Raw genomic sequence first — 19,461 nt, 5'->3', positions numbered from 1 at the left:
TAAACAGAATGACAACATGGATCCATCATGCCTTGTAACCACTTTGCAGGCTGGTGGTGGTGGTGTAATGGGTAGAGGACGTTTTCTTGGCACACTTTAGGACCCTTAGTGCCAATTGGGCATCTTTTAAATGCCACAGCCTACCTGAGCATTGTTTCTGACCATGTCCATCCCTTTATGGCCACCATGTACCATCGTCTGATGGCTACTTCTAGCAGGACAATACACCATGTCACAAAGCTTGAATCATTTCAAGTTGGTTTTCTTTAACATGATAAAGAGTTCACTGTACTAAAATGGCCCCCACAGTCACCAGATCTCAACCCAATAAAGCATCTTTGGGATGTGGTGGAACGGGAGCTTCGTGCCTTGGATGTGCATCCCACAAATCTCCATCAACTGCAAGAGGCTATCCTATCAATATGTGCCAACATTTCTAAAGAATGCTTTCAGCACCTTGTTGAATCAATGCCACGTAGAATTAAGGCAGTTCTGAAAGCGAAAGGGGGTTCAAACACAGTATTAGTATGGTGTTCCTAATAATCCTATAGGTGAGTGTATATAGCAAGATCCCCTGTTAGAGTTTAGCGGCTACCTTTATTGCCTACCGTCCTTCTTCTCTTTCTTTCCAAATTTCTTGTTCTGTCTACCACACACTTTAAAAAAATATTGACCAGCCGAGCTCATCCACAGCTACATGCTGTCATGTATTTGTGTGTTTTCTTCAGGCGTGTAAACTGCAGAGGATGTTCAATGGGACGTATCCCAGCACCCCTTTAATTAACCACTATGACACTGCAAAGGACATCAAATGCAGACAAGACTGGATGAAGTCGAAGGCTAAAGGTAAGTCACTTACAGAAACAAAACATTCTTCTTCTTTGTTATGTCTACAGTTATCACTTTTCTCTTATATGTGGCCTTTAAGCACTATAAAAAGCTGACAAGTGGAATAAGTAAGTTACTTAAGTAAAAAGTACCAATACATTAACGTTAACTTACTCCATTGCAACCGCTGCAGTTTCAAATCCTGTCAGCACAATGGACTTACGAGTACGTGTGAGGTGTAGGAGGGTACTTTTTAGTATTTTAGTTGTGAGATGATTAATGGGAGAGAAAAGCAGAAAAAACACAAATCTCTGCTGCAGAATATGCATTATAATGATTTCTTTTTTACTCTAATCTTTGCTTTTTTATGAACTATTTGTTATGTGTACCACTTTTGTTTCTGCCACGTGGCATCATTTTGTCATTGATTACATCCCAGTTTGCAACACAGTTGTACATTAGAAACCTTATTTATTGATATTGATTGATTTAAATGTTGATCGATCACATACCAAAGATTCTATTGTACGTTATCATAATGTTTCCAAACTTGTTTCAGTGGTTCTTTAACTCGTTGGAACGAGACATAATAATAATAATAATGGTAACAATTCTGCTCCCAAGCTGTCGGAGGAATGAAGAGGAAATGTGCTTTGGTGCTTACTGTAAAGCTGCGGGTAGACAAGTAGCTAATGCTAATGTAATTCTTGGTGGGTGACGTAAGATTACGACACCTTTCAACACGCTCAGTTATTTTTAGTATGATTGTTTTGATCACGGTTAACAACTCTGGGCTAAACCTCAAATTCATCAGTAACATTAACTGTATAGATAAACGACTAATAGGGGGTGGTACGGACCAAAGTACGGAGTGTGGATTTGTAGCTGGAGAGGTGCCACTTCATCTCCTGGGCAATGCTAGGTGCTCTTGAACAAAGCACCGTACCCCCCTAACCACTCAGGGCGCTGGTCCAGCTGGCAGGCCACTCACTCTCCACTTTTGCATGAATAGGTCCTGAATATGTGTGTGTATGTCAGGCCGGTGTGTAGTGATTACTAACAAAACAGAGTGTAAATTGTATTTTTGCCACTGAGGATCAAAAAACACTATAAATTAAATAAATTAATCTCATGGTAATTTAGCTAGCACACCTCTGTCTTCTGCCCCAGTCTCCCGGCGCTGCGGGGCTTCAGTCGGGATGAGAGCCGACAACAGCTCGGTAGCGTTACACTTCCGCTAGCGTTACCGGTAACACCCCCTTTTGCTTTAAACCGTCTGTACAGTTAGCTAAATTTACCAGAAAAAAAAATCAGGAATAAGGCACCGACAGGACTACTAGTAATTTAAAGATGTGGTGGAGAAGGATAACTCTGGGAGTTGGAAGGGGTGTGTCGCGATTCTGCCTTCTCCCACCGCGACACGGGATCGTGGAGCTGAGTGTCGCGATTTTGGTTTTATTTTCCATATCGTTACAGCCCTAGTGCCGGGACAGATGGGTTTGAAACTACTGGTTGTATCTTTAACAATGAATTGTATTTTATAAAATGATTACGTTTTATGTAAAATCTATATCTGAAAATTAAAAGCTATGAGATAAATTTAGTGCAGTAAAAAGTACAATGTTTCCGAATGACATGTGGACTAGAAGTACAAAGTAGCATAGTACAGTACTGAGTGAATGTATTTAGTTACTTTCCACCTTAGGGGTCTAACAGTACACATAATGTTACAGAATATGATATGGCTTTGGCTTTGGTATGATTGAGTTTCAGTAAAGTGGGAAAACAAAAGATTAGGTTTTATTTTTTATTTTGAAAATTAACTAAGCATTGTCTTGTGTGCCACAATTCTTACAGTTAAATTCCCTAATTAAAAGTAATTGTAAAGGATAAACAAAAAATAAAACATACGGTAGTGATCCTCCAATTACATTTCAACATAACATTACGTCACTTTCAGAAAAAACTTGATGACTGACACACTTACACTTTTTGCATTAAATGTAGCTATATGCAGAGGTATAACATTACCTGACTTAGGTTGTATATTGGCATAGCTTTTGTCAAACCTGACTAGCTATTAGTAATTCACGCCATTTTTGTTTCTGTTTTTCCAGAACTGAAGAAAAATGGCTTTTTACCTGCCTGTTCGCAGACCCGTCACACTCCAGGACCTCCAAAGAAGAAACAGAAACTCAGCAATCACAAAAGTAACCCCCAGCCTTACCATACACCTCACCAAAGCTCAAGCAAGACTACCCCCAAATCCAGCCATATCTTTTTTAATGACGACGATGGCATTGGGGCTGCTGCACCCAAAACGAGTAAGAACAATAAGCACAAACAACAGAAAGGCCCTAGCAATGTGAAACCGTGGAAACCCAAGAGACCGGTGCCCACCTCGAAAGAGCCTCTCCCACCAACTAAACTCATTTTGGATGAAGCAGATGACTTTCCCAGAGGTGGGGGTAAAGGAAAGGATGTAGTGAAGAAGAGGAATAGGTTGAAGAAAACAAAGCAAGTTCCTTTAGCACAACCAGAAGGACACAAAAAAAGCAGACCAGACCGTCTCTGTTGGACTGTTACTGGAGAGATGCAAGGGTCAGCGTCGAAGCAAGAGAAAGGAAAGAGGAAAAAGAGAAATCGAGCCCGGAGGAGCGCTGACAAAAAGGATTCTGCACAGTTGTACCCAACAGATGAGAACCTGTTTATCATCAAACAGAAGAAGAAACGCAACAGATATGAGTCTTTTTGAGGTGTAGATGTCATGGTCTACCAGGGCAGGGATCTTCATGACCAGTACATATAGTATGTCCTCAGGACATTTAGGGACCTGGCAGACATTCTGTTGACTCAGCTGCTTGATGAGGTGCACAGGCCTTTTTTTTATTAAACAGAAGACGTTTTGACATGTCACAGAAGGAAAAGCACATAAATAATAAATGGCTGAATTTATCTGCTTCAGTTTCATAGTCCTGGTATTGTGCATCCTGACTCATTGTCACACTGTCAGGGCTTAATGGGACACTTAAATAGAACAAAGCCATAGGTTCACTATTTTTGAAGTCTGTCTTAAAGGTATAAAATGCAGTATTTCACAAAAACTGTATGAACTTATACAAAAATAATCCCTCTCAAACATCAATTGTGACCCCTCTGTGGCAACCCTGCCCTCTGCCTGTGGTTTATTCCTTATTTTTCTGCATGCGGGACATTTATAGGCGTCAGCTAACAGCCTTTGGGCCCCAGCTGAATGTGGAACCTCCAGCCAGTAACCTCGGCATCTCGAACCAACGCAAAAGTTTAACCAACACAGACAAACAGGATGAAGCTCTGCATTCACACAAAATCTGGTATAATGGTACCTTCCCGCAGAGGTGTGGGTGTGTTTTATTGTGCTCCAAAACGTTAAAACAATCAGTTATAACTCTGTCTCTCTGTCTCTGTCTGTCTCGTTGAGCCGGGGCCAGCTTTGAACAGTGTGTGTTTACAAACGGTAAGCGATACCTCCTACATGTCACACCTACAAAGAAATAGTCAGGTGTTCATGTAAACATTAAAACCATTTTTTCTCGCTCTAATATTTCCTCCGGTTCATACTGAGATCCTTTCCTAATACACTCTCATCAAGACATTTTTATTTTGTATAAAAATGTTTATCTATATCTAATATCTACTTGATTTGTCTAACTCAGACAAAAATGATACAAACCTACATTGGAAACGCTTTTGATGATAACAATCAAAGCTTGTTTTAATGTTAATGGGGACAACTATTGTTTTAAGACAAACTTGAAAAAGGGAAGTTATCCTGTATTAATTAGCTCCACCCGTGCTTTTCCTACAACGATGAGTCAAAATGTTTGCTGTTTGTGTGAGAATTATAGCCCCTATTCAAACAGTGGCATCATTTTCACAAGGAAGTCATTGTTAAAATACATGAAGAGAGACAATTAAGAACCCAGTTAAGACTTCAGTTCACAGTCTGTTCACATTAGTTCCTGCACATTGCAAAATTTGAATTGAAAACAATCTTTGCTCTGGGAAGTAGATCATTTCATACTGACTCTGCTCTGAACACACATCCTTAAAGTAGTTGTTGCTGTTTGCAGGTGGAACCAGAGGATGGTGGATTTTTTTTAAATACTTCTGTTTTATTTAGAGCTAAAGATATGCCACATTAATGTGTTAATTATCTAAACATGTTGACATAAATACCTCTATTATACATTATGTTTGTTTCAATTCTGCAGATAGTCGCTACACCAGTTCTTTTGTGATCTGGGTAGAATGCATCACTCACATGCAGCCCTGACGGTATCAACTTTTAACCCTCCCTATTTAAATCCAGTTGTACATGATCTTATTTGTTATGGTTTTAACAGGATGAAACCTTAATGACACAACATGAAAGATTATGAGACTGTTCCATGATAACAGGAATACTGGCTCCCTAAAGAACTTGGACAGTTACAACTTGAATCTGCTCTGTCTGACTTAGTTCTGTGATTGAGGATGAGAAATTTGTTGCATTAGTTTTGTGCTTCATCTATTACCTATTTACACTGGTTCTTTCGGTAACTGTTGTATAATCATTCACATTGCATTTATGGTGTAATTTATGATGATACATTAAAATAATTTGGTTCCAGTCTCTAAATGTCTCTTTTCCTGGTCAATTGGTATCAGAATGTCCGTCATTGTATCATTAGTAGGCGCCACAAAGGTTTTGTAGCAGTATAAAAAATCACTGCTTTCAGTTTCCTAACAAGACGAGGTGACGCTTCCACAAGTGAGCCATCCTGTTCATATAAATAAACCTCATAAATACGTCAACTGAAAACAACTGTACTATCAAGAATACATTGGGAAGTGCTGACAATGCCATCATAATTAAAAACTCAAATTAAAGCAACCTTCTAAGTAAGTAAGAAACTGTCCAAAGTCCATGTAGGACCCACTGTCCAGGAGCAGCAGTTACACCTGTAATGGCTAAAAACAAAAAAAGACAGAAAGACTCCAACTTTCTGACATTTTATATACCACATAAAAGTCCTTATTTTAAGAAACCGTTTCCATAAAAGGTTTGCTAAGAAACCCAATGGATTTCTGCTCATATTGTCCCTGAATATGATCTTATACAATGTGAAGTCTATTCACTGTACATTACTGCACAGGGACAGTCAAATAATATTGTAACACATGGAAAATGTCCTTTTAAACTCATAAATAAATAAATGTTGGTTTGCTGAAATTTTTAATGCAGTCTTGTTCAGGGTGAAAATGACTATGGCCATATAATAATTTGATGTTTTACTGTACAGTTTTCAGTTGAAGGAAAAGCTAGCTTGAATTGCATTATAACAATCATAACTTTTCTCACATTCAAACTGTCAAACATCGTTAATAGGTTTGTTGAAATTCAGAAAGACTATGACCATATCACATTTTAAGTTACTTTACTGCAGTAAACTGTAAAGCCGCCCCTTTCTAAAACAGTTATAATGTACACATTTGTTATTTTGTCTATGTCTTTTTACATTCATGTTATTGTAGTATAACTATTCTGTATTAATATTCTGCACTGTAGCAGTAGCTCAGTCTGTGTGGAGTTGGGTTGGGAACTGGATGGTTGCTGGTTCAAGTTGAAATTCAAGTTCATGGACCAAAGTACAGAGTGTGGATTGGTGGAAAGATGTCAGGTCACCTCCTGGGCGCTGCCGAGTGCTCCTGTGTATATATTTCAGGCCCATGTAGTGTAGTGATTTCTTGCAAAAACAGAGTGTAAATTGTAGCAAACATTAAAATATTACAAATGACCTTAACTTATTGTTTATTCAATTTTTCATTTGTTTATTTTATGCACAAAAAACACAAAATGCTTTGGTAATGTGATTCTGATTCTGAAATCCGAAGTAGTTACTATGTCACTCCAAACTAAATTGAAAAGTCGACAGTAGTAATACTTTTAAAATTGATGCAATACAGTTAAAGTACCAAAAATGAAGTTCTGTAGTAAGAATAGTACTTGATTAAATGTACTTAGTTGCTTAACACCATTGCAAGATTTTCTTTTAGTATAACTTCGCTCTTTCTACCAGTCAGCAAAGCCCTCATGCTTGTTATTAGATTATTACCACATTTTGCGCCTACCAGTGAAGGCAACAAATGACACTCATGACGCATTACGTCGATCCGCCTAGTGCTGTGGTTGGTTCACAGCCAAGTGGTCACATCTTCAGCTGCATTTCCCCTTTCTGTGTTGTGAAAGCTTCCAGTGTGAGCGTACTTACCTCGCATCACCATAGTTTGTGAGTTGGAAAGCGACTTGACTCGGCAAAGAAGGGAAATGGAGAACGGTTTGTCAACAACGGGTAACACTAAGCTGGACCAGGCAGTCAAGCAGTGGCTGCAGTATGACAAGGTGAGCTGACAGCTATCGAGCTAGCTTAACCTAGTGTGCTGTGGCTGTCCTGTACTGTTTGTAAACGTTATAAAACGTATATTTAATATAACGTTAGGTGATATAGTGGTAGGTCAAACCATGGCGTCCAGAGATATTCAGTGTGTAACGTTATGATAATGAAGAATTGTTTAACAACAGGGCGTAAAGTAGAAGGGTATTTTGTATGGAGCTAGAACAGTGACAGTAACCTGTGGTATTGAAAATAAAATTTGGCATTGAAACAACAAATATCGGCACTGAAAACTGTTGAACTGCAGTATAAAACACAAACATCAAAAAGTAATAATCTCATAATCCTATGATATTATTTAACTTTGACGTTTGTTTGCATCAGGATGGGTTTTTCAATGTCAATGTAAATTTTTTCTTAATGTCCGTGTCTTTTCAATGACAGTTTATTTTTTTGCGCTGTCAAGATTTTTACAATGTCACTGTTTTCAGTTTCAACTTTCTGTCACTGTTTTGGCGTAGGGAGGAGGAGCCTGAGGGGAGGGACAAAGGGGGCGTAGCTTGTGGGGATTTACATAGGCTAGTGGCAAGAGACCGCACCTCCATAGGAATCCTGCCATTTTTTCACACAGAAGCAGGCTGGTTTAGTGTTAACTTTTAATGTAGTTTATTAGTGAATGCGTCCAGCCTTTTAGTTAGTGTATGATTTGCCCAGAAACCTATTATGTGAAAAAACGGCCGATATGAACAGACTTACTTGAGATTTGGAGGTTCCATGTGAATGTGTGGAAGACATTGCAGATATGCGGTTTTAACAACTCTGGGAGGATTCGTCTGGAGGTGTGGTCTCTCGCCAGTAGCCTCTGTAAATTACCCGTAAGCCACGCCCCCTTTATGCCTCCCCTCAGGCCCCTCCTCCCTATGCCAAAAGAGTGACAGTAAGATGAAACTGAAAACAGTGACATTGTAAAAATCTTGACAGCGTAAAAAAAAAAAAATGTCATTGAGAAGACACGGACATCAAGAAAAAATTTAAATTGACATTGAAAAACCCATAATGATGCAAACAAACGTCAAATTGAAATAATATCATAGGATTATGAGATTACTTTTTGATGTTTGTGTTTTAGACTTCAGTTCAACAGTTTTCAATGCCGATATTTGTTGTTTCAATGCCAAATTTTATTTTCAATACCACAGGTTACTGTCACTGTTCTAGCTCCATAATTTTGTGGTAACGCCAAATAGCAGCGTAAAATAAAACCCTGTCATTTCAAATTAAACTGATGTGGCATCAGTTACAGTGGGAGTGAAATGATGCACATAACTGATGTTTCATAATTAGCTTTTTTATCAATTAACGGCATTGTGTTCTGTGATAATGCTTTATTTTAGAAGTCTAATTTCTTAAAATGAAAAAATGAAAAAATCCTGGAAAGGACTTTTTAATGTCATGGGAATATCTCCATGGAATATATAGAAACAATGTACAGTTGGTCACCTTCCAAACCAATAGCTAATGTCAGTTAGTTTCTAGGTTGACTTAGAAAGTTAGTGAAGTTAAAATGCAAAATAGGAAATTTGTCTACAGGCATGTCTCCAATAAATGCATGAATAATGAATAGTTATTTATCTGAGTTAAATGTTTTTCAACGGAGGTTACTATATTACCTTATGTTTACTACCAAATCACATAGTTCTTTTCAGGAAACTTCAAATGAAAAGTATTTGGAGGAAAATCCTAGTATTTTGTGCTGTTATTACATTAAACAAATACAGAAGCTTTACACGCCTCATTTCCTCTCACTTCTTGCTGTCCCCGTCAAAAGGACAAATGACTTCCTTCATACAGACTGTAATGATCATTGGTAATTTTAAAGAAAAGAGGATAAAGTCACACGAGAGCACACAGGTTTGTAATCAGGTTAACATGCATCCGGCCATATGACCAACACAAACCAAGTCATTCATGGTCTTAAAGGGACATGGAGTGCTGCTAATCAAGTCACATTGGAAAAGGGACCCTGGTTCATTAGTCTAACATAATTGCATAAGGGCAGCTTGCTTAGTGGCACATTTGAATGGGAAGCATCATATGGACCCCCTTGTCGTATTTATAGTTGCCATTTCTAACCAGACTAATTAATGAGTAATGTTTTTAAAGTGGACACATTATTTCACAACAGAAAGCCCCATAGTGGACGAAGACAAATTTTGCTCGTAAGTTGCTCATGAGAACAAATGTCCTCAGTACTGCACACACTGAGCTAGATCTGAAACAATCAATCAATGAGTTGATTGACAAAAAAATGTACTATGAGGACAAAAGACTTACATCCACATTTCTGAAAGTCAGCTTATTTTTTTTCAACTGCAGTCAATCAATTCATTTCTTAAGTAATTTTCAAAAATAAAACGGCTAAAACAGCATAGAGAAATATCAAACCAATTGGCAGCACTAAGAAGTTACATTAAAGTTAGACTAAAACTGTCTTTCTGATGTTCTATTAGTAATCACACTGTCTTTGCTAACCTGATCTCCAGATGTAATCACTAAATTACAATTATTAAATTAAATTGATGTAAGTGTTGGATTTATTCCTGTGTACAACAACACGTGGGTATGCTTTTCTTCCCCAGAACCCTAAGACAGCGTCAATGGTGCAGGAACTGGTGAAAGAAGGAGCGGTGGAGGCTCTGAAGAAATATTTCTCATCCAGGATGGAGTTTGGTACAGCAGGTCTGAGAGCAGCCATGGGCCCGGGCACATCCTGTATGAATGACCTCACTATCATCCAGACCACACAGGTCGGTTTATAGATGAACTGCTACCACACATTAAGCATCAAGTTTCATGCAGAATTCGAGACACTCCAAACTCTTGTGGTTGCCTGTTTAGCTCTCATGCCACCGTCTTGTTACGTATCATTGTAGGATTCAATTCAATTCAATTCAGTTTTATTTATAGTATCAATTCATAGCAAGAGTTATCTCGAGTCACTTTACAGATAGAGGAGGTCTAGACCACACTCCCGAATTTACAAGGACCCAACAGTTCTAGTAGTGTCCTCCAGAGCAAGCAACAGTGCAATGTCATTGCAGCTACTTTTCACACTGACTGTCCTTCACTGCATGTTGAACACAAATTGTCTGTTATTCTCCCAATTTTTTTTCTTCCCCTGACAGGGTTTCTGTCACTACCTGGAGAAAAGTTTTGATGATTTTAAGGAGCGAGGGGTGGTGATTGGGTATGACGCCCGGGCCCACCCTCCCAGCGGAGGCAGCAGCAAGCGTTTCGCCAGCCTGGCTGCAGCTGTGTTCATCAGCCGAGGGGTGCCAGTCTACCTTTTCTCTGACATCACCCCTACACCTTTTGTGGTAATCACTTGAACTTCTGTAATTTCATAATGTTTTTTTGTTTTTTTTTCCGTTTTTTTTCACAGTCACAGATGTTGTACAGTAATAGTCCAAAATATACGTATCATCTTGCTTACTATTACATTTGAAACACGCTTAATATCAAAATTGTAGGGTAAATTAGTGATAGAAACCTCAAGTTAGATCGGTTTGTTTGGTGTCAGGTTTGCTGGTGGAGCAGGTGACATTGGGACAGAAGCTACAGGGCAAATTCCATTAGGAGAGTACACTTCCCCATCGTACACTGCCGGTTGCATAACACACCGACTGTAGGATTTACTGGGTTGTACTCTGTTTAAAACTTGTGAACATTTATACAACTTTGTAACCATACAAGGTAATCTTATTGACAGCCAAAGATTTGATCTTGACACCAGGTACTTAGTAATACATACACTTAAAGTAGTTTATCTGCCTATTCATTGTAGTGTGACAGTGATGATGACAACACTTTTAAGGCATGAATGTGTGCTGCAATTTCTTTTTTGGCAATTCTAAACACAGAATGACACAGCCACTAATTATGGAAAATCCAATCTGAGGCCAGTCAGGATTACTGTCAGCCCCTTTCATCAGTCTCACTTTTAAATGACTCATTATGTTTTTGTAATTGTGAAAACACTGAGTAAGACGAATCATGTTGGTCTTTTTTTCTCTGACAAATACAGAGTTTGTAAAACAGTCCGCACACACGTTTATAGTTATTACGCTGATTTCCACCTGGGTTTTCTGTCCCCATGCATGTCCTGCTGCAAGAAAATAATAAAGTTCGTAGGTCAGGTCTGTAGACAACACAGGAAGGGTTATGCTTCCACTAATGGAAGGTGAAAACAAAATTTCAGAATGTTACTCACTCAAGCCCGTATTAATGTTGGCTAATAGACTGACTTATTCTACACATATAGCAATAGATATTTTACAGATGTGCCACACCACCTCCATTTCAATATAGAATGTATCAAAGCACATTGTGTGCTTGCAGTGTATAGTAAATAATATACAGTGTATGGTCTAGTATGATCTTTGAACATACTGGAAAAGTGACATGTTTCTCTCCTGCTCCCCGCAGCCTTTCACAGTTTTGCACCTGGGTCTGTCTGCTGGTGTCATGGTGACCGCCTCTCACAACCCCAAACAGGACAACGGCTACAAGGTAGCTTACATACTTACTCACTAACTTAGTTACTCAGTTACTCACTCATTCACTCACTCACTTTCTCATTTACTCACTTACTTTTTTACTTTCTTTCTTTCTTTCTTCCTTCCTTCCATACATACTTACTTTTATTATTTATTGTTCTGATTCATATTTGAAGGTTTTAAATATGTAAACTGACTGTACTTCACAGTCTGACCTGACTGACAATTGGCTTTACATACTTTATAGTCTCCCTGTTGATAAGCTTGTTTGATTTGTTGCCACTTGTTGAGTGTAATGTTGAAACAATCGGTTGATTACTCTACTTGTTGATCAACAGAACATTTATTCCGAACTATATTAATAATTGGTTAGCTGTTTTCCAAGCAAAGAATAAAAAATGTTCTTGTTCTGGCTTCTCAAATTCCTGGGTTTCTTTCTCTTATACGTTGTATATAATGAACTAAATTTGGTTTTTGACTGTTGATTGACAAAACAAGCAATTTGAAAATGTCACATTTGACTCCGGGAAATTATGAGGAGCATTTTATATATTTTTCTGACATTATATAGAAAATTGTTAAAAAAATTAGATTTATCACTTTAAAAATGATTAATAATTACCGTTCTAACATGTTCTATCTGCGGTGATAGCCGGTGATATCTGCTACTGTCTGTCTCTCAGGTGTACTGGGACAACGGAGCCCAGATTGTCTCTCCTCATGACAAGGGGATCTCCCAGGCCATAGAGGAGAACCTGGAGCCCTGGCCTGAGTCCTGGAGCACAGAGGAGGCCCTAAAGAGCCCTTTACTCAAAGATCCCTACCAGGACATCCACACACAATACTTCAAAGCCATCCAGAAACACTGTCATCACAGGTGCTCCATCGATAACTACCTTCTCAGCAGCAAATACCATTCAAAACACCTTGGGGCAGAGAAAGGCATGACGTAGAACTAGATAAACCGTTTCATTGATGATTGGAATCCTTGTGTGTTGCTGCTTTACATTTGAAATGCACGCACTCTATGTAGTTCATACTAGGACACACACACACACACACACACACACACACACACACACACAGTACCACAAAGTAAAAAGACAACAACAAGGAACACAGAAATGTTTTAACTCTAGCTTCTTTTTTCCATAGGAATATAAATAAGAGTTCAAAGGTGAAAATTGTGCATACATCTGTGCACGGCGTGGGCCACACATTTGTCCAGTCAGCCTTCAAGGCCTTTGACCTTCACCCTCCATATGCTGTAGACGAACAGAAAGATCCAGACCCTGAATTCCCCACAGTCAAATATCCTAATCCTGAGGAAGGCGAGGGAGTCCTGGTATGTTCTGAACACTCACATCACATGCAGTCATATATAGACAATGTGTTTTAGTTGAATTTGTAATGTGTGTTGTGTGTTTTGCAGACACTGTCTTTTGCACTGGCAGAGAGGGAGGGGGCCACTGTTGTGTTTGCCAATGACCCCGATGCTGATCGACTGGCTGTCGCTGAGAAGCAGGAGAGGTCTGTGTTTAAGAGAAGATAAAATAATTCTTTATTGGTCTCATAGCGGGGAGGTTTGCAGTGTTACAGCAGCAAAGGGGATAGTGCAAAAACAAGAAGCATTAATAATGAACTTTTGCGTGCCTGCACTTCTATAACCTCCGTCTCTCTCTGTGTCAGTGGACAGTGGCGAGTGTTTAGTGGAAATGAGTTGGGAGCATTACTCGGCTGGTGGATGTTCCGCTGCTGGAAAAACCCAAATTCTGATGCTGCAGCTGTGAAAAACCTCTACATGCTGTCGAGCACCGTCTCATCCAAGATACTGCGTGCCATCGCTCTCAAGGAAGGCTTCCACTTTGAGGTAAAGCTCGTCAAGTTCAAGGCTGTTAATTTGTTACAAATGTGAAATGTGGTAGCAGCGAGCCATGATGCATAAACTGTACCAAGTGTTTTGTAAAAGAACAGATCTAAACAGCATGTCCTCAATGCATCTAGAAGTTGTAGTGTTTACTGCTAGAAAAAGACCACATTAACGGCATAATAACGTTTTGTTTTTTAAGATTTTTTGGGACATTTTCAGCCTTTATTTTGATAGGAAAGCAGAAGACCTGAAAGGGGAGAGAGAAGGGGGGGGATGACATGCAGCAAAGGGCCGCGGGTCGGAGTCGAATTCGTGCCCACTGCGTCGAGGAGTAAACCTCTAAACATATGGGCACCAGCTCTACCAACTGGGCTATTCAAGGAAAATGTGGCTAATAGATAATAACAGTACAGTTAAACGCACTTTATTATTGGTAAGCTTCACCATTGCAAATGTTGCTGTAGTTAATTAGCTTGGTGAACACCAGACCCTTCTCCGTTCTAACTAAGTGTGGGTCTGGGGAAGGTTTGTTCACAACCCATTTCCAAAGGAGCGTCACCAACGGGTGCTCAAATGCCTCTGGGCGTAATTGGATAGTCCTTCAACCAATAAGACCAATGATCCAGGTGACGTAGCAGCGGCATCAACAGGTTGCTGTCAAAAAGCTGATTGCTGTCGCTGTACGACATGTCATCGTATGGTACGTATGGTCATCGTGTAAAGCCTGCCTCAATGGTTGTGATTAGTGCCTCGATTTGGAAAAATTGGAAATGGGCTCTTGGCCAGACCGACTTGCAGAGAAAATCTCAGATTTGCCAGAAGTTGGTCACGGCTTTTGTTAAGGGTGTGAAAAAAACAAAAAAAAAACATTCATATTTTTTTATTTTCCGTTTTGTAATGTAATTGCATGGGAAAAGTAACTACATTTACATAATGTGAATCGTTATTTTAATTGAGAATTGTTTTTAGAATTGAAAATCAATTTCTAATCGAATCTTGAGCCTAAAAATTGATATTGAATCGTGACATTTTCTGAATTGTTCCCCTTTAGTAGTTAGTATTTCAGAACACACTTGACAGTCACCATTGTTTGGACAGGAAACCCTAACAGGGTTCAAGTGGATGGGAAACAGAGCCAGAGAACTTTTGGACCAGGGCAAGACTGTTCTGTTTGCCTTTGAGGAGGCCATCGGTATGCACACACGCACACACAAATTAATGTTGTCCATAGGCATAAGCATAGGACACTGGTTCTGATTAATTCTTTGTGGCATCGCATTGTAAGAGTTTGCTCTTGGGAATGATCTCCACAATGTCACAAGTTAAGTTAATTTGATTGGCTTAAAAGTATTCATCTGATGAATACTAAATGAATAATAAATGTATCTAGGGTCAGATGACGGCCAGGGACAACGTGGTTAACTTAAAGGAGAATTCCGGTCGATTCCAACATGTAGCTCTGTTGTTTGTATATCTGGAGTGGTGTCAGTAAAGAGAAAAATGAGAACAATCGGTGCTGCCTACACCATGTTATCTTCCTGGTAGCTTTAGCACCCAACACGCTGAAACAGAGCAAGTTTTAACTGTGTTTTTAACCTCTTAACATGTTGAAAATGTCATAAAAAGTGCCTATCCATGTGCAGTGATTCCTTCTGAGTGAACACAGTGAATCTGACTGCTGTAGATGTGAAAGAAATGCATTATAGTTGTGCTAATTCAGCTCTGTTTAGTTCCTGTGTTGATACTGCAAGTAGTGCTTTGGGACGTCTACAAACTACATCACAGAAAAGAGATACAAACCTATTTTCAAAAATAAGCACATGCTTATTTTTTTTAAGTAATTGCCGTAGTATAACAGGAGCCAAGTTATAATTGAAGTAAGTTTGGAGACACTCCATTATTTAATCATTAAATTGATAGCTTACACATTTTTGTTTTATCTCTGTTCTGTGTTGTATTTTATAGACACCGTCTTAACACGGGAATTAAACAGAGATGGATTAGCACAACTTTCACGCGTTTCTTTCACATCTACTGCAGTCATATTTACTGTGTTCCCATGGAAGGAATCACTGCACACTGGTAGGCACTTTTAATGATATTTTGTCGGGTGCTAACAGAGCTATGTGTTGGAATCGACCGTAATTCTCCTTTTATTCTTTTGCCAGCTCACAAGATACTGGGAAGGAGGCCGTTGAGAAACCTTGCTTGATGATAGAATCCAGCTTTAAAGAATATGCATTGAATTAAAAACATGCGCCATAGCCTTTAACATTTTTTACTGTTTGGGCCACAATTAGTATGTTGTTTTTCAGAGCCAAAAACTATCTCTCCTAAACTTCTGCAGGCGCGTCCTATGTGGCTTCCTGCCCGACAATGAATGTAGCAGCAAATAGTACTGAAGTGTATTTACACTGGTGTTCTAATCATGTTGAACCGTCTCGGTTACTTGTTAAATGAATACATCAGTCATTCAAATTAGAGAAAGCATCAAAATAGCAGACATGTCATCTGAGGATCTTGGTTAGTTAGCAAGCACCAGCACTGCGTTAAAGGTTGTTTTAGGTTAATATGACAGCTGTTTCCTCACACACACACATCTAATATACATACTTTAGACTAGAGCATTCTAATGTAACATGATTTGGATGCTGTAAATGGAATCACATGCCTTTGCACGCACTGTTAGTAAAACAAGCGTATGTGCGTGTGTGCGCGCGCGTGTGCGTGCGTGTGCGTGTGTGTGTGTGTGTGTGTGTGTGTGTGTGTGTCAGGGTATATGTGTAGTCCCTCTGTATTGGACAAGGATGGAGTGAGTGCTGCAGCCATAGCAGGAGAGATGATTTCCTATCTGGCAACAAAAAGCTCAAGCCTCTCTCAACAACTCACTGCCATCTATGAAGAGTAAGACACACCTGTTTACTGTTTACTCATCTGGCTTTGATTTACATTACTAAGACACTGCAGACTCTAACTCTGTTTTGCTCCACTCCTCATTGTCAGGTACGGCTACCACATCAGTAAGAACTCCTATTTCATCTGCCATGACCAGGATGTGATCCGCAGCTTGTTTGAGCGCCTGCGCAACTACAGTGGCCAGAAGGACTCGTATCCCACTAAGTGTGGTGGCTTCTCCATCTCTGCTGTACGCGACTTGACCACCGGCTACGACAGCAACCAGCCCAGTAACAAGGCTGTAAGTGCTCACATGGACACATACAGTCATTAATGTAACGATACCCTCAACTCACGATTTGATACGATTCACGGTTCGCAAGTTCACAATAAGATTTGTTTTTTATAACATAATGAAAAATGTTTCTTTATTTATATACACTGTGCAAAACATCAGATGTGTCCTCTTTTTAATGCGACAGTGGCCACATTGTCTCAACGTGCAGCTAGTCTATTCTGTCTTTAGCTGCTGACTGTTGGATAGTTTTTTTCAAAGTTTGTATGCATGTGGAGACACAAAGTAACACCCCAAATCCCAGATAAAGTGATTTCTTTACATAATATGTGCACTTTAAAAATGGATGATATGTCAATACTGTGTTGATAATTTGCCAGTGCCGCCATGTGGCCAAAAAAAACAAACAGTTAATGGAGGTTTAAACCTGGACTCTGGGGTGTTTTTAAAGTCAAAAAACGTAAAAACCGCTGTGGAAGTTGCAAAAATGAGCTACATTCTTGTATTGAATGCAAATGTATGTGTATATGGAGAATTTTCGCTAGCTTTCCTTCTAAACAGAAGTTCCTTTTTGGATCTTGTTTTTCCATCTATCCATCCATCACTCCTTCCTCTTGTTTCCCAGGTTCTTCCCACCTCCAGGTCCAGTCAGATGATCACCTTTACCTTCTCCAACGGGGGTGTGGCCACCATGAGGACCAGTGGCACTGAGCCAAAAATCAAATACTATACTGAACTCTGTGCTGCTCCTGGTAACAGGTAGGTCACTGTAGAGACCCGGCGAGGGAGTGACACGTGGATTTAGAGATAATGATTCATCATTTACACTGTAAAATGTCAGAAAATAGTACGCTTACAATTTCCTGCAGTAAAATCCAAGTTTGTTGATTTCACGTGCCTTGTTTATCCAACTCAGAAATATTCAATTTATACAGTAATATAAAACAGGTCAAGAAGCATATCCTCACCTTGGTGAAACTGGAACAAAGAATTGTTAACTTTTTGTTTAAAAAAAAAAGAAAATTATCAAATTAGTTGCAATTTACTCTTCTATGAATCAGCTAATTGGTGTAGCTCTAGTCCTAAAGAGGACTTAATATGCTTTTAATTATTTTCTGTCACATTCTAGCTGGAACATGTTTGGTTGTGTGTTTTTATGGTTTAGAAGCCTTTTAGCTTAGATTTTTCAGTGCGGCTGTACTTAGTCAGTCCCGGGCTGCAATGACAGACAGTAGCGGTGAGAGCACAGATGTAGAGACCCAGAAACGTTGAACAATCAGAGCAGACTGGTCTTTTTTTCGGGAGGGGCGGCTTAAAGAGACGGGTGCTCCAACAGATTGTCTAAGACCGAGCGTAAATACATGTGCATCTGCCATAGACAGTATGACAAAAGTTAACCATTTTTTGAACGTACATTAAAGCACGTAAACATGTTCTAGTAAAAACACAGCATACAAGTATGAACATGAAAAAGAGCATAATGGCTCCCCTTTGACTTTAAAAGGCAACGTCAGTTATCTCATCTTTGTTTTCCTCTCTGACTCTTTGGGTCTCTTAACAGTGATGTGACGCACCTGAAGAAGGAGCTGGATGACCTGGTTGATGCCATTGTTGAAACCTTCTTCGAGCCAGAGAAGAATAAACTGCAACCCAAGCCGGAGTAGCACTGATAGACATACATTTGCATACAGAAACAGTTAGTAATACATCTGACCAGCATTTACATGATGTCTTACTCCAGATGGGATTCTTGGTTTAGATTTCATTTTGCTAATCAATCAACTTATTGATTATATTATTAATGTGTTTTCTTTTCCACTTTGAGATTGTTTAGCCATGCATCTCTTTTTTTTGTGTAGGTATTGATCCAGAGCCGGTTTAACATCATGCAGTTACAGCTACAGTACAGTTTTTTAGATTAGGTTCACCTCCGTGCTGGCTTTAAACCACTGTTTAAAAAAAAAAAGTCCTGCTGTTTGATTGTGGTGTTTAGATGCACAAATTGCTGTACATCCACTTGTATTTACCAATTGTATCCACTTTGCTTTAGCATTAACTGCAAGACAGCTATACATGAAGTTACAGAACTGTATAAATGTGAATGAAAACTGCTGAAACTGATAATGATCTAAATTGTGAATTGAATGTGTTATATCTTAGATAATAGTAAGGTATGACATTGAAATTAACAGTTTAATTTAAATATCATTTTAAAAGCTGACATTCCAGAGTTGCTAATTTGCAAAATGACCAAGTCTTAAAGCTCACTCAGAGCACCACCAAGTGGCATTGGAGTATACATACATTTTTCAAATGCACCCTGCTTAATTGATATGAAAAGTGAACAGGGACTGTTAACACCACAACGTTAAATCTACAACCAAAAGACCCTTGTACTTCCCAGTATTTAAGTTAAGTTGACTCTAGAAGTGTGTAATTGGGAGCTCATCTTTCCTTATGTGCCTCGGATTCCAAAATGTTATGCTGAAAATACAATTTAACTCAATAAAAAGCTGTTTCTAAAGACGCATGTGAAGAAAAATGTTGGGGGATAAAACCATAGATTGTATAAAACACATCTACATACCCACGCACGCACGG

General features: G+C 39.1%; 2 protein-coding genes across 2 annotated transcripts in view; both read left to right on the top strand.

Annotated features, from left to right (window-relative positions):
• The window catches only part of zcchc7 (zinc finger, CCHC domain containing 7), a 51,236-nt gene extending 46,986 nt beyond the window's left edge, over positions 1–4,250 (top strand). The window contains exons 9-10 of the mRNA XM_034858463.1: positions 729–846; positions 2,946–4,250. Of these exons, the coding sequence (XP_034714354.1) occupies positions 729–846; positions 2,946–3,583 (756 nt within the window). The 3' untranslated portion in view covers positions 3,584–4,250. The remainder of the gene's footprint in view (positions 1–728; positions 847–2,945) is intronic.
• A 2,763-nt stretch (positions 4,251–7,013) lies between these two features.
• pgm2 (phosphoglucomutase 2) lies at positions 7,014–19,384 on the top strand. The gene is made up of 13 exons (XM_034858580.1): positions 7,014–7,252; positions 9,884–10,051; positions 10,430–10,621; positions 11,730–11,813; positions 12,484–12,677; positions 12,956–13,145; positions 13,233–13,330; positions 13,490–13,670; positions 14,769–14,862; positions 16,445–16,574; positions 16,674–16,866; positions 17,486–17,619; positions 18,422–19,384. Exons 1-13 carry the CDS (start codon positions 7,178–7,180, stop codon positions 18,522–18,524), a joined length of 1,836 nt encoding a protein of 611 aa, XP_034714471.1. The 5' UTR covers positions 7,014–7,177; the 3' UTR covers positions 18,525–19,384.
• The last annotated feature ends 77 nt before the right edge of the window (positions 19,385–19,461 follow it).

Source organism: Etheostoma cragini, chromosome 2 (assembly GCF_013103735.1).
Source record: "Etheostoma cragini isolate CJK2018 chromosome 2, CSU_Ecrag_1.0, whole genome shotgun sequence".
Classification (NCBI taxonomy): domain Eukaryota; kingdom Metazoa; phylum Chordata; class Actinopteri; order Perciformes; family Percidae; genus Etheostoma; species Etheostoma cragini.
Note: the sequence above shows the minus strand (reverse complement) of the source record. Positions and strands in the feature narration are given on the sequence as shown.

What these genes read in the sequence shown, in the direction of transcription:
- pgm2 (XM_034858580.1), top strand. Translation starts at nt 7,178, where the DNA reads ATGGAGAACGGTTTGTCAACAACGGGTAACACTAAGCTGGACCAGGCA. An exon ending in AGTGGCTGCAGTATGACAAG is followed by an intron (nt 7,253 to 9,883) that starts GTGAGCTGACAG and finishes TTTCTTCCCCAG; the next exon opens with AACCCTAAGACAGCGTCAAT. An exon ending in CTCACTGCCATCTATGAAGA is followed by an intron (nt 16,575 to 16,673) that starts GTAAGACACACC and finishes CCTCATTGTCAG; the next exon opens with GTACGGCTACCACATCAGTA.